General features: G+C 34.5%; 1 protein-coding gene across 1 annotated transcript in view; it reads right to left on the bottom strand.

The window, feature by feature from the left end:
• Positions 1 to 10653, bottom strand: part of LOC125681661 (A disintegrin and metalloproteinase with thrombospondin motifs 6-like) — a 46829-nt gene extending 36176 nt beyond the window's left edge. The window contains exons 1-6 of the mRNA XM_048921835.2: positions 10480 to 10653; positions 7198 to 7261; positions 3563 to 3700; positions 2890 to 3026; positions 2399 to 2531; positions 1894 to 2021 (exon numbers count right to left, since the gene is read on the bottom strand). Of these exons, the coding sequence (XP_048777792.1) occupies positions 1894 to 2021; positions 2399 to 2531; positions 2890 to 3026; positions 3563 to 3700; positions 7198 to 7261; positions 10480 to 10548 (669 nt within the window). The 5' untranslated portion in view covers positions 10549 to 10653. The remainder of the gene's footprint in view (positions 1 to 1893; positions 2022 to 2398; positions 2532 to 2889; positions 3027 to 3562; positions 3701 to 7197; positions 7262 to 10479) is intronic.
• Between the last annotated feature and the right edge of the window lie 4762 nt (positions 10654 to 15415).

The raw sequence follows: 15415 nt of genomic DNA, 5'->3' as shown, positions 1-15415 counted from the left end.
TGTATTTTTTGTATGAGCACTGAAACGCAAATATCAATGCTTTTTTATATTTCTATGTTGTGTACTTAATTATATTGCACAGTTGTGGGGATTCCAGAGGGACGATCAATTATCATACAAAAGAAATGAACTGAAATATAATTACTTTGGCAAAATTTTCTATTAAAGTACAATGACAATTTCTGCCGTCTACAACTGTAATTAATTTAATTACAATTACTTTGCTAAAAGTAATTAATTAAATTAGATTTTTATGAGTTTTCAATATTCTATGCAATATGTTTTTACCACTTAGGCGAGCGTAGAACCTTGATATCTTACAACACTTCAGACATTTGATCAGATTGAAAGTTTTTTATTTTCAATTCGAAATCAATGCCCTGTTTCATTTCCGAAAAAAATCGAAGTAATTTACCTATAAAGATTTGAAATCCTAGGCTGATCATTTGCGAGTTCGGCTTAGGAAACCGTCTGGGATTCTCACACAACGCCCACAACTAGTAACCAGGTCAAAATTTAGACAACTGGAAGAGAATAAGTCTTCAACGGAACCAAAAATGTTGCATTGGCCATGTATAGGAAAAGTAGGGGGAACCTATAGCCAAAGAAGGTAGAGAAAACTCATGAAGCTTTTTTTTTTTGCATGATTGATAACCAACAAAGATAAACTCAAGTATCAGGCCTAGTGAATGACAGAATCTCACAAGATCGTTTCCAGTAATAATACAACTGCAGTGACAAGCATGATCGTTTGTCGTTGATGCTTTTTTTTTACTATCATCTTAAGTATTTCTATCAACTTTACCCAATATATGGTACAAATATAGAATTATGTTCCTTTAGTATTATTTTGTGACCTAGCAACGCGGAGGAGTGTTAAACTTACATGTACAGAAAGATGTGGTTTTGTTAACGATTTTTGCCACCTGAGGACTTGAAACTGAAACCAAGTCCTATTCATGTTGATGTCGAGATAGCCATAAAACAATGTGAATAGTGTTTGTGTTTTAAATGAAAAATATCCATAAAACATTAAGAATAATGGTTGTGTTTCTATAATTGAAAAACAGCAGACTTTCATTTTGATATTCTATTGCTATTAAGACTTTTATCCTTCTCCAAAATCCCACTCCCACCGAGTAAGGGACAACAGGTGTTGCTTGGCTAATGGAAGAGGTACAATTTCGCAAATGAAATACTTAGGGGTGGCATATTTTTTTTTTTTTTTTTTTTTATTAAAATCGGAAATGAAAAGTTTGTTCCTTCAGAAATGAAAAAGCTACTTTTGGAGAAATGAAATGGCAATATACTGCTGCTTTCAATTAACTCTTTTTATCGTTTTCAAAGTAGAACTTTATATTAGTACTTACATGCATATGTATGATAAGGATGTGCAAATTGTCAGGATTTCGTTTTTCTTCAAATCATTCGTAAATGACTATATATTGAGCTGCACATTTTTGTTAACTCCTTTTAACTTTGAAAAGGATCAGTCTGGGGAAAAAATCACATCATGAAATGCGGGGGCATCAAATATGTGTTCCAAGTACAACCACATGAAACAGTTCTCGAATGCCTTTGTGTGTAATATCACTAAATCTATAATACTGTTTTCTAAATTTCGTTCAAAGTCTACCGGGAGGGCAGATCAATAGACCTAATTTCAACAAATAGATTTAAACAACATAGTATATGTGAAAATTGATAGCATTGATCGAGTTGTCGATAACAATCAAGTTTTACTTTAGTGACCATTGAGGATTGTATGCATCAGGTTGCTTATCTGGGTTTGTCAGGGTGTTGTGGCATTTATTTGTTACATCACAGCCTTCTACAGATTACTTTGCCCTTAAAGGATTGTCATTATTCTGGGAAAGGCAATAAAGTTTTTACCATGTTCATTATCGTGGTAACAAATCTTGTCGTGTCGCTGCCATGGAAAAGCTGACTGTCATGCGCAACCACAACTCTACTCTCCAAATAGCGTCTTGGTGATCGCCTAATGATCAATCTGTCTTCATCTATAAACAACAATGACTTTTTTCTACATTTTGCGAAAACAAAATGACATAGAGATATTGTAGATCTTATCTGTTTGAAATATTGGATCGAATGTTTAATCTATTGAGGGCAATTCGAGTTTTAAGACAGCCTTTCGTTTGGTTAATTAGGAAAAAGTAACTTTTATCGAGGGAATTCTTTTCTCCAGTCGCTGTTCAAAAGTACACAATAGACACAAATGTTTCAACATCAACGCATTTGTCGTGCATTGTTTTCTAGAATCAGGGAAATACAATAATAACAAATTCTTTTGTTCTATATAAACAAATCCGATACAAATCGCATTGATTAAATACATCTGTTGTACTAAAGGTCACACGTGTTGTTTGATGCATACCTAATAAGATTTTCTCTCTTTGTGCTGAACGTCTGACTACTAAGTGATCGCCTCCGCTTGATCCACCACCCTGGTGAACACGTAGTTGAGGATGAATGTACACATCATGGTCTAACGCACTAATCACACCGTGCTGTAAAGAATTTTTTTTAAATTACTCATTAATTAGTATTCTCCTTTGTTCAGTTCCACTACCTCATTAATTAGTATTCTCCTTTGTTCAGTTCCACTACTGGGTATTTTTCTATTTTACATTATTTCAGGGATTGTTAAGTACAGACACATTTTTTAATTGTGACGTATTTTCAGCGTCTGTGCGCCATTGTTTCGCCTAAGTCAAACCAGTGACTTGACGTGAAATTATTTCAGAAAAGATCAATATGAAAGTCATTTAGCAAGATAGTTCTGTTGGGTTTTTTAAACTAAAAATATTCCATTCTCCAGGATCTACGTGCATTTTGTGGACAAGCATATTAAATATATGTATTTACCAATCCGTCACAGGTACTGACAGCGACTGTGGACCCTGGATGAGATTCTGAATGTCCAATGTAGTGGCAATTTTCCACCACACTACACGGGACGCTGTCTTTGGTTCCATTTGAGTATATTTGGTTAATTGTACACCCTAAAGAGGAAAACCATAAGCGTTGATGTAGTTATATTGGGTACTATTTTGAATATTGACTTATTTGTCCTATTTGAAGATCTGAAAGATATCACGATATTTACATTCAGTGTAGTAGTATTTCTGGTTGTTTTGTATATCATGCGCCTATTATACGTCATAGTGTTGTAGGAATTAACGCCTGAAAGTGCTGAATGTTGCACATAAATGTAGTTCCTGAGATGTATATATACGCCGTGATCATTCCCAGAGTCTTTATGTTTACTCTTGAATTTGCAGCAGCTTTAGATTAGTACACCGTATGAAGCATTCTGTCCGTTGTGAATAATGTAATACTAATTAATATCAAAAAGGGAATTTTCAATTTGGGCAATATACTTGCGTTCGAAAGGGGATTAAATTTCATTTCTATTTGAAAAACCTATCATTGGTGCACCCGTTCTTATCAGGTTGTTGGGGGTAAGACATGAATTCTGATAAAACTTCAATAGCTCAGAACTACACACAAATGCATTACACAGAAGAGGGCTGTTTACCTGGCGACATGAGATTTTTATTCTTTGTGAGGTACAGTTGGTACTCCTGTCCGAAGGCCGTCAGCGTGATGTTTCGGGAATCTGCCGTTGCCCCTCTTTCTATTATTGTGTGTGCGGGAATGAAGTCATAATCTGGAACTTTTAGATGTAAAACTGCATGTACATGACATTTGAAACAAACATGATCCAGTGCTCTGTTTAGTTACCGAACTAGTCCTTGACACTAAATTGACCTGTTTCAAAACGTTTCCATATACATGTATTCACACTAAACACCGAACGCCTCTGTAACAAACAATGTTTCCACTAATTGATATTCAATATAAAATACATGTAATGTGAAATTACTACAGCGGCGTCCAAACAAATTGAGCACGAAATGGAAGTAGCAAAATACGAATTATATTAAAAAAGTTAAAGTTATTGATATTGTAAAAACATCTTTGTATATGTAATTATAAATTTCCGGAAAGTTCAGTGCCTTTCGGACAACAGGAAGTGCGTGGAAAGCTGTTTACTTCAATGTAATTTTATGCACCACGTTTGTTTCCAGGAAAGATTGTTATTGTATTTTATCGCATTACAATATTGTGGCTGGGAGACCGCTATTAATACCCCGCTTTTCTAGTCAACAAACAGTTCATATGTCAACAAACTTCTCTTGATGCTGGTATGTCTCCCAGCCAATGTTTTCTTTGACTTACGTTTTTAGGTTACCTGAGTTACTATTGTTTTGTGTCCACCGTCATCCGTCAACAATTGAACATTTCTAACTTCTTGATCACTACCTTTGCAATTCTTTTCAAATTGGTATGAAGCATATATGGGACAAGAGAGACATAACTTGTAAATTTCGGGACTTGTTTGCCCAACTCTCTATTTTGTATTGCTTATAGGAGTTATGAGATTGATCACTGTTCGTTATCTTCACCTTTCATAGTCATGTAGTGCAGTAAACCCTTTAATTGATACTGAATTCAAACTAAATGGATATTTAGAAGAAGACAGTCAAAATTGTAGATTTCAGTATCTCAAGGGTAGGGGTTTTGAAACTAGGGTTAGACATAAATGGTCATAGTGATTTAAATGTGTGTCTGTTAACAATTGAACATTTTAAATTTCATCTTGACAACCACCCTTCAAATTCTTTTCAATTTTGATATGAAGCATCTTTCGGAGAAGGGGGAAATAAATTGTAAATTTCAGGACTCTTGCATTCCCGGGGCTTTAGGGGTGCGGCAAAAATTGACCAAGTTTGAAATTCTACAACGCCACATCTGTAAGAAAAACTAATATAAAAGTCATGTAGAACAGGAAACCCTCTACCAAAATTGTAAATTTCATAATCTCAGGGTTAGAGGATAAGGTACCAGCATGGTTTAAATTTTTTATAGTGATTATTGTCTTTATCATTTGGAAGACTTCTTATTCAATTTTGCAGATACTGTAAAAAAAAAAAAAACCCCACCTAAATGTATATCTAGAAAAAGAAAGAAAGAATGTACCAAAATTGTGAATTTCAAACCCAGGGTCTTGACTCTAAGGCGGGTCCAAATAGTGTTAATATTACATATCATGTAAAGTTTTTCAACAGTGTGGGGACTTTCGGGGGAATTTATTTTTCAAGAACACATCTTGTTTATAATATTAGAATTTATAGCTAAAATATGTAGAACAAGAAAGTTATTTACATGAACATATTTCATAGCCGTTGGGGCTAGTGACATTTTAATCTGATGCTCAGGTGACCGATAAGACTTGTGGACCTCTTATTTCGTCATTAAAACAAATTTTACAAATATAAAACAAACAGAGATGCAATGTTGCAGGTTACCTTGAATGAAAGGTGAAGATAACGAACAGTGATCGATCTCATAATTCCCACAAGCAATACAAAACAGATAGTTGGGCAAGCACGGACCCCTGGACACATGCACCAGAGGTGGGAACAGGTGCCTAGGAGGAGGAGTAAGCATCCCCTGTCGACCGGTACTCCCGCCCTAAGCCCTATATCCTGACCAAGATATCCTAATCAATCGTGATGTTTTAACATAGAAGTAATCGACTATGTCGGTACTGGGATATTCACAGGATTGTTGCTCCCAAGACTCTCCAAATTTCACTTTATAGTAACACACTATTTCGTAGATTTTGTTTCGCAAGCATGCCATACTTGACAAATATTCTGTATGGACCATCTTTGTGTCTTAAGTTCATACCTCTGCATAGAAGTATAAACCATTGTAATGTCACTTATGTGGTGATGAAATTCAAATGAATAATTTGATTTGATTCTGACAATTTTTAAAAGTCTTATTAGGAAAATCATGTTGGAATTAAAATATGTTATTAAATAGTTTTGAAGTTCAATATAAGTATGAAAATGAATCCAACAATCTTTATTATATGTGTAATGTAATCTCTCATTTAAAAGAAACATGGAATTTGTTTGAATGATCGTTTCCGAAGAGTGATACATGATTTCAACTACCGTATTCATCCACGAAAAACCTATCGTCCTATAGGATATGATATTTTTAAAATATTCGATCAGTGCATACCATCTATTCAAGATCGATATATCGATGACTCTTTTGTCTATCAACAATGATAACTTTCATTCATATGTCGATTTGATATATCCCTGTGAGCTCGAAATAAAGGACACCACAGAGTCGTCCACTTCTGCTTCATACTTAGATATTTTATTGAAAGTAGACATTAACCGCAAACTGACAACTCAACTGTATGACAAACGGGATAATTTCAGCTTCTCCATCGCCAACTTCCCATATTTATGTAGCAATATTCCATTATCACCTGCATATAGTGTTTATATATATCTCAACTGATTCGATATGCAAGAGCTTGTTCTGCGTATAGTCAGTTTTTAAATCAAGGTAAGCTACTGACAAACAAGTTGATGGTACAGAAGTTTCAACAGTCTTGATTGAAGTCAGCATTTCGCAAATTAACGATCTAGTTCGTCAATACAACCTATCATTCTGTCAAATGCTGTCTGACGTGTTTCATACCGACTGTTAAGCCGTTCTTTGCACACTGATTTTGACTGCGGATAACTCCGTTTACCTGATCAGGATATAGGGCTCACGGCGGGTGTGACCGGTCAACATGGGATACTCTCCTCCTAGGCACCTGATCCCACCTCTGGTGTATCCAGGGGTCCGTGTTTGCCCAACTATCTATTTTGTATTGCTTATAATAGTTATGAGATTGATCACTGTTCGTTATCTTCACCTTGCATTACTGTATTTGGGTCCGATAAAAAATTACATAATGTGCAAATTTCTATTTTAATTCTATTTCTTTTTCAACAACAAGTAGATCACTTTAATTGCATAGAAGCATACATTTTCGATTATGGATAAGGAGTTACCTACATCCACTCGTGTTTATGGATAAATAAAGTTTCATAAATGTATTCCCTTCATTATGGCATATTTACAATCACTGAATCTCTTCTCCTATATTTCTTTTGTAATTACTGTCATCCTCGACAATGAATACATATTTGTTGCAGAATACTTTATCCAGTTTTTCTTTCAAGGAAGGGGTACAGTATATGTTCTGATGTCAAGAATCTAAATTGAATGAAAGAAATTCAATTATCTTACCTTGCTCTACTAAAGTGGTTCCAAAGTAATGTGAAAGTTCCTCCTTGGTTAGAGTGAAATGAAACTGAAATGAAAACATCACGAACATAATTGACCTTTGAATTCAATTTGATTCGGGTATCGTTTTAAGTCAAATGGAAAATACAACACATATACTAAAACTTAACAGTAAAACTATAATACGAACAGATACTGGCTGCAGTGTTATAATTTCTACAGTATATCGCTGCTATGTGTTCTTCCATTTAAGATATAATTTTAATTTTTGAAAATACACAAGGACATGATCTACGACGCTTTACGCCAGCGTACTTTGTGAAGCGCGTTAGCACTATATTAAATGTATGCTGGCGTGAAGCGTTGCTGATCATACCCTCATGTATTTTTCAAAAATGAAATTTATTATTTCATATTTATATTTTATTTTCATTTCTGTTAAGAGTTCTCAGCTGTTAAAATATATTTATCAACATCAATACATACATTGCGATCCATACGCACCTTGTTCACATTCATTGGGTAATGGTTGTCATTTCAATTGGCAAAGATATCGAAAGCAAACTCATTGTAAAAGTAGATAATTTATACACGTAAACTGCTGTCCGCAAACGTTTATTTCTTCTCACATCTTCCGTTATCTTGAAACAACAGAATTACTATCATTGAAAACAAACTTAATTGTGAGATCATTTATTTTCAGTTTGAAATATTAATTCCCCTAGAGTTTGACGTTTGTAGAGTTTTTTTAAGTGCAGAAAGTGACCCATTCGTGATTATTGTTTGATATTGTGTTATGAATCTTGATTGTGACGTCATCTTTGTTACAAAAGTCATTATAGAGGGTCAGGGAGATGATTACTTTTGAAAGTTGGTTCACGAAAATTTATATTCCATTAAATGGTCAAGATAAACTCTTCTTTATTCAGAATACTTGACACATACATGGTTTCCAAGAGCAAATGAAGTCCTGTTGCTAAATTAGATTGACATATCTATTTAAAAAGGTTAAATCAAGATAAAAAGATGTCCAATATGTGTTTAACAATAAAATACGCATATTTAAATATCGTATTATTGTCCTTGGTGAAAATATGTGAAAGATCAAACAAACACTCGTGTCTCTCACCATCCTGTATCTAGCTGTCAAGGTATGTAACATGCTGGATTTGTTTGTTTTTATCAATTTAACTAAATTGGGTAAACATTGCAATCTTAACGTCACCAGGAACTGGACATTATATCTAAGTAATGCTAATGAACTTATAGAACTTTTGTTCCTGTCCCACGTGGAAGTAATTTTTCTCATATCGTTTGTCCTTCATGGCAGGGCCTGTCCTTTTTTAAAGTAAAGTATTAGACATTTATAAATTGTTATATAAACTTTCGCCTGAACACCCAAGGATTTTGATTCTGAAATGAATTACACAGAACCATACATATGGATTTGGTCACATATTAAAGTTATAAAAATATGAGTGGTAGTGAACATTTATAGTGCGTATTCAGAATTATCTGTATAAATGAAATTACAAAAGAAGTTACAATTTCATGTGTCGATTAATTTTTACCACGGAAGCTCGCGTACCTGTTAATGAAGCTCGCGTACCTGTTAATTTAAAACAACGGTATACTAGTATGTTATACAATAGTTCACTGGAGTTAAAACAACGGTAATTATGAGAACCAAGAATTATACATGTCGATAATGGGATTATCAAGTAACTTAAAGAAATACGACAATACAGCCTTGATTATTCTAAACATATTCCTCTTCTCATGTACAATGCAACAATTTACCATCGGACTTTGGTTGATATACCGTCTAGAAATAGACAGGCATTTAATGTAATTATTACAAGCTGTTGAATTCTGAAAGTAAACGATAATAATTGTTTTTGAAAAATCGACTTCTCTTATCCACAGATGACAAAGTCCTCCTTGTGATATATCATAATTTAATATGGTTTTCTTCCTTTGGAATAAACGTGATTGATTGTGCAGCTATCGACAAATTAGTAGAAAAAATTATTGAAAAACTGCGCAGTCGGCAAAGGCTGAAAATTAAAGAATGCTGACGAAAATGCGTTGTCTGAGTTTATTTCTAAACTACTCATTACAGTCAAGTATGTCAAAGCAGATCGCTTACAGAATACAATGGTGGTTATACACAAGTTTCTAGTTTTTGCTGCTTCTTACATACAAGCATGCTTTTTCAGAAGTCATAACTGTATAACCAGGTTTACTGAGCTCCCTCCCATCAGTCTCTCAAATGGTGGATTTTCATATGTACGGGAAAAAATGTTGTCTGATTTTGACATGTAATTGTAACTGTGAAATGCTGGAAATGCCTTTAAAGCATTTTCAGAACCCCTGTAAAAATTTGGACAGGGGTTCCCCATTACATGTACATTACAATTTTATTTAGAAAATGTTTGACGCGTTTTTGGCGGTCATTTTAAAAATGGCAAGTTCACCATTTTATTCGCAATCTTCAACTACCCCTACATACCACATTTTGTTGAGATCGAACAACACTGAAAAATTCACGCGTTTTGATGGCCATTTTGAAATTTTCAGTTTCATTGACGATTCCCTTCCTATCCTTGACATCTCCATCTCTTGAAATTGGAACTCGTTATGTGCCATATATTAATTAAGGTTTCATAATAAAGCTTAGACATGGGCAAAATCGATTTATGAACATTGTAAGCACATTCGTTCGAAAAACAAAAATAGACTTCCAAATATTCCGATATAAAACATGAAATATATTAAAGTTGTTACATGTACCAGTGCCATTATGAATGCATGTATATTTATGCCTAATTGATGTCATAATTATTTCTGATCTGTTAGTCATGATAAGACACAAAGAACAGGTCTATAACTTAAAATGAGGTAGTACCTATTCACCTTAATTAAAAGCATAAACACATTGCTGCACCTCAAAGAATCTATAGACATGTACAATTGTAGGCTTTGAAGCAATGGACGATCAAACAATGAGCACATTACTATTTCAGTCTTTCTTGGCAGTGCTTGCTTTCTATTTGTATCACAGAGATGGTTCAGTTCATATCATTTAATAAGCATTTACATTACAATGAAAGTCCTTATTCTTTCAACTATTCTCAAATTACAAACGGAACTTCTTTGAAATTTGAATTCTTTAAATGGCTGGTAGGAGATAAAATAACTGTTCTTGTGAAGAGGTGTTCAGCATACCTTATCATTAAGAAGGCAAGCTAGTTAAGTAAAGTTTTCCCCAAAATAAAACCTCACCTCTTTCCCTGCCACAGTGATGCCGACCAAAAGTGAAATTGCTAATGCGACAATCCTTAAAGTGAGCATGGCTCTAATTGTCGAAACTTTGGTGGGATATTTCTAATTTGGAAACTTCGTTTGATGGTCTACATGCGAATACATGTAATCTTCCACAGGACAACTCTTAATTATGAGATTCAATTTCAAAGTGATGCGTTTATATATCTTTACACGAGGAACCAAAGTCTAATTAAAGGTAATAAATCCTACGTATAATACACTGGTATCTACGAGTCAATAATTCCTCCTCGAGATAAGAGGGGTTGAACCTACGTAACGAAGGGGCTACAGCAAATCGTGCACCTTTCCTTCATAATAATTCATACGAAAACAAAAACAAGCAGGCTTTTCGTGAGTCATAACGCGATAACCCCGCCCAACCAGCGGAAACCAGAGTATAATCCTAAGTAAATCTTCAGAAACTATTATGGACATCATTCTTTCGATGAACTTCCCGACTGATAAAAGTTAACATCTCGAAGGAACGACAAACAGAAAACGGAACGTTGATGGTTATGGGAGGGGGTGCAAAGTGACGCCGAATGAGGACGGAATAAAAACTCAGTGGTTGAATTGAGATAATACAATCAGTTTGCATGATCTTAATGCTCCCAAACAGAAGACTTCAAAGCGAATTGTTTTGCTACGCAACACATCTATTTAACATTACTTTTAATAAGATCAAATTAACGCATGTCAAAGAAGTATCCTCTGCGGCTGGAATACCAAGACATATACAAACAATAATAATATATTATAATGATATATTAACTACATAGTTTAAACATGCAAAGGTAGTGGTATGTGTATTGGTCAGACCAACAACCTTTCTCTCACAGGGACATTCTGCAAATGACGCATGCTCAGTGTATATTCTATAAATAATTCATTTGTGGAATTGCGAATAATAATTCAATACTGAAACAAAAACAAAAAAGCGTTTTTAAATGAACGTGTTTAAAAAGATCAACATGGCATCTTCGGCTCTGCCACGTCTTCACTTTACAGAAAATAGATCACCTAAATGTCAAGAAATACATCTTAAGGTAAATCCATACTCGTATTATCATCTGATAAAAGTTTAAAATGTGTATTTATTTAAATTTATCAGAGTTAAAACTTATAAATTATCAAATAAAATTTATAGGTCATCACACTTTTTAAGATGCGAGACATACATATACAAAATCATATGTCAATGTCAGAAAACTGCAATTTTTCTTCAACAGCATCATTAAATTTTACAAAAACTGATTAAAACGATATAAAAGTATTCATGATAATTTTATGAAACTGTTTCTTTACAAAATATTCAATATATCTGTTAAAAAAATAAGGAAATTCCACTGCGTAATTAACTTGATAAAGGATTCAATGAAAACAGTTATTCCCCTTAGATTCAATATTTTGAAACATATTACCGACCTTTTATATCTGAGACTTTTGAAATATTTTATGTTTAACACGATTTTTTGCAATAACAATTAGAAAAGACTCCATCAAAATCTATGGTAATATCATGCATAAATCTTAATAAATCATTGATTTTTTTTAAATATCTTATGACGTCACAGGAGGGTGAAAGTTGCTTTTTATCATTTTCTCCACTCATCACTGACCTACATATTTGTGTACATTTTCTGTTATTTCCTTTTGTCACATATTTACCGTTTTATTCAGTGGATCCCGTGGGGATTCGGGTTAGAATATGTTCTTAGTATCCCTTGCTTATCGTAAAAGGCGACTAAATGGGACGGTCCTTCGGCTGAGACCGCAAAAACGAGGTCCCGTGTCACAGCAGGTGTGGCACGATGAAGATCCCTCCCTGCTCAAAAGCCGTAAGTGCCGAGCATAGGCCTAAATTTTGCAGCCCTTCACCGGGAATGGTGACGTCTCCATATGAGTGAAATATTCTCGAAAGTCCCTTTAAAGGGAAAGGCAACCCTAACCACATTGTTGCCTTTATGAATAAAGTATTGCTTACTGATATCGTAAATGACAGTCTTTAACAACAAAAATCCTTGCTTAACAATTAAATCAATATTAATATATCTTATATTTCAAATTACCCGCCGCTATGAGAGCGGCCATTGAAGTTTAATTTATTACGTCACACCGTCGGTTCCGGTTTATTTCATCAGCAGCACTGTAAACATGACAAGTCACGAACAGTTAATTTTGGAGTCGTATAGATTTGAGCCCGTTATTTCGCAAGAGGAATTTAAGAAAAGAAGACGTTCAGTCGAGTCGCAGGCCAGGCAGATGGTACTCGTTTCTTCATACATGTACATGTCTCAAACCTCAACTTGTCATTACGCAAATGATGGATCCACAGTTTACATAGTATTTTCTTTTCAAATAACCTTGTTGGGTCAGGAATTTCGGGAAAAAAACCTTGTTTCACATCTCCCCTTCGCATTAGTGCGATTAACTGCTTGACAGGACGACATCCACCTATTTACAATGTATTCTTAAAATCTACCACATCTTTGATGATCTTAGAATCTCATCCAAACCGGAATAGACGGTGTGACGTCAAAATTATTGATTTTTTTTTTTGGTCTTGAATACAAAAGAGTTCCGCTTCATGGCAGCCTCTATAGATGGCGGGAATTAAATTTTTAACGTTTTAAAATTAGTACTGAGGCTTATCTAGGCCATGTATCAACAGAACAATATGACTAATAAATCTTATCATTTATTATGTAAAAAAAAAATTGGGGTTGCCTTTCCCTTTAAACAATATACATGTACAATCAATCATATTCAGTGGATATCACTCATACGGTAAATTATTCGTATCCCAAAGTAGGTGTTCCTACAAAGTGTGACATAATGCGCATATAAACTGGATCAGGATGATCATGTTTGTATCGATCGTATAATCTTAATGATCAAGGGAAAAACTACATTGAAAGCAAAAAACCCACATTAGGTGACATGAACTGAAATCGCGTTTCTTAAAACTCAAAATGAAAACCGTTTTATTGACCCCACCCCCTTGTCATAACTGATCATATCTTACTGTGTGATTTTTTCTGAGAGTCAGAAAACTCCATAGTCCACATTAGTTAGGAAGCGAAAACACTAAGATCCTTTTTCACATATTTACCCCTTTATCTAGTGGATATCAACTTTCCAACTCCATGCACCAAATGAACAAAGGATAAACGCCACATTCAACTGCACACAAAACGATTTCATCATAAATACAGTTTATATAGGCAATGCCTGTTGTCTAATCCATTTATATTTATACATAACAAATTACTGTTTTAATTTAATTATACAGATGTAAGAAACAGCACATCTAACAATGGAAGCTCCACGACCCTCCATGTCGCAGAAAACATAAAAATTCTCTGAATTACGATATACATGGTGGAAAATTCATTGTCAACATTCTCACATGAAATCCAAAGAAAGACCGCGCGTACTCTGTTTATGACACAGATTCGGATGACTGACATATTTATGAGTAATCACACAACTTCAAAGTAAAACGTTCTAAAATGTAATTTTTTTCTTATTTAAAAATGATCTTACGAAAATATTAACAGTTGTGAAGGAGAAACTTCAAACGTACTGTGCGACTACATATGCCAGATGTGGTGTAAATCAATTGTGGATTCTAAAATAAATTCTAAAGAACTTTTAGTACACTTGAAATCACAAAACTGTTCTCAAATCATTATCAAAACGTATGACTTTTCAACACTTTACACGACCATTCCTCACGATAAATTAAAGACTACTTTTTTTTTTACATCATAGACAGCTGCTTCTTTAACAAAAATGGAAAACTCAAATATTCCCATCTAGTGATCAGTAATCCAAACAATTATTTTGTTAAACACCACTCTGATTCCACGCACAAGTACTCTAAAGTTGAAATAAAAAATATACTGGAGTTCCTCTTTGACAATATCTTTATGGTCTTTAGTGATCATGTCTTCCAACAGTCTGTTGGAATCCCTATGGGCACGAATTGTGTTCCTTTGTTAGCTGACCTGTTTTTATATTCCTATGCAGCAGAATCTATTCAAAAACGTCTACGTGAGAAGAAAACTCTCTTGCTGTGGCGTTCAATTCGACATTTAGATATATCGACGACGTATTATCTATTGACAATAATAATTTTCATTCATATCACAGTCGATTCAATATATCCCAGTGAACTCGAAATAAAAGACACCACAGAGTCGTTCACTTCTGTTTCATACTTAGATATTTTATTGAAAGAAGATATTAACGGCAAACTAACAACTCAACTTTATGACAAACGGGATGATTTCAGCTTCTCCATCGTCAACTTCCCATATTTATGTAGCAACATTCCATTATGACCTGCATATGGTGTTTATATATCTCAACTGATTCGATACGCAAGAGCTTGTACTGCGTATGGTCATTTTTTAAATCGAGGCAAGCTACTGACAAACCAGTTGATGGTACAGGGGTTTCAACAGTCTCGATTGAAGTCAGCATTTCGCAAATTGATTCGATACGCAAGGGCTTATTTTGTGTATGGTGAGTTTTTAAATCGAGGCAGGCTACTGACAAACAAGATGATGGTGCAGGGGTCTTGTTTAAAGTCAGCATTTTGCAAATTCTATGGTCGTTATAACGATCTAGTTTGCCAATACAACCTATCATTGGATCAAATGCTGTCTGACGTGTATCATGCCGATTGTTAGGCTGTTTTTGGCACACTTATTTTGACTACGGATAACTCCGTTTACCTGATCAATATATAGGGCTCACGGCGGGTGTGACCGGTCCACAGGGGATGCTTACTCCTCCTAGACACCTGATCCCACCTCTGGTATATCCAGGGTCCTTGTTTACCCAACTCTATATTTTGTATTGCTTATAGGAGTTATGAGATTGATCA

Source organism: Ostrea edulis, chromosome 2, assembly GCF_947568905.1.
Source record: "Ostrea edulis chromosome 2, xbOstEdul1.1, whole genome shotgun sequence".
In the NCBI taxonomy this organism is placed as follows: domain Eukaryota; kingdom Metazoa; phylum Mollusca; class Bivalvia; order Ostreida; family Ostreidae; genus Ostrea; species Ostrea edulis.
The sequence above is the reverse complement of the archived record's forward strand: the minus strand, read 5'-3'. Positions and strand labels throughout refer to the sequence as shown.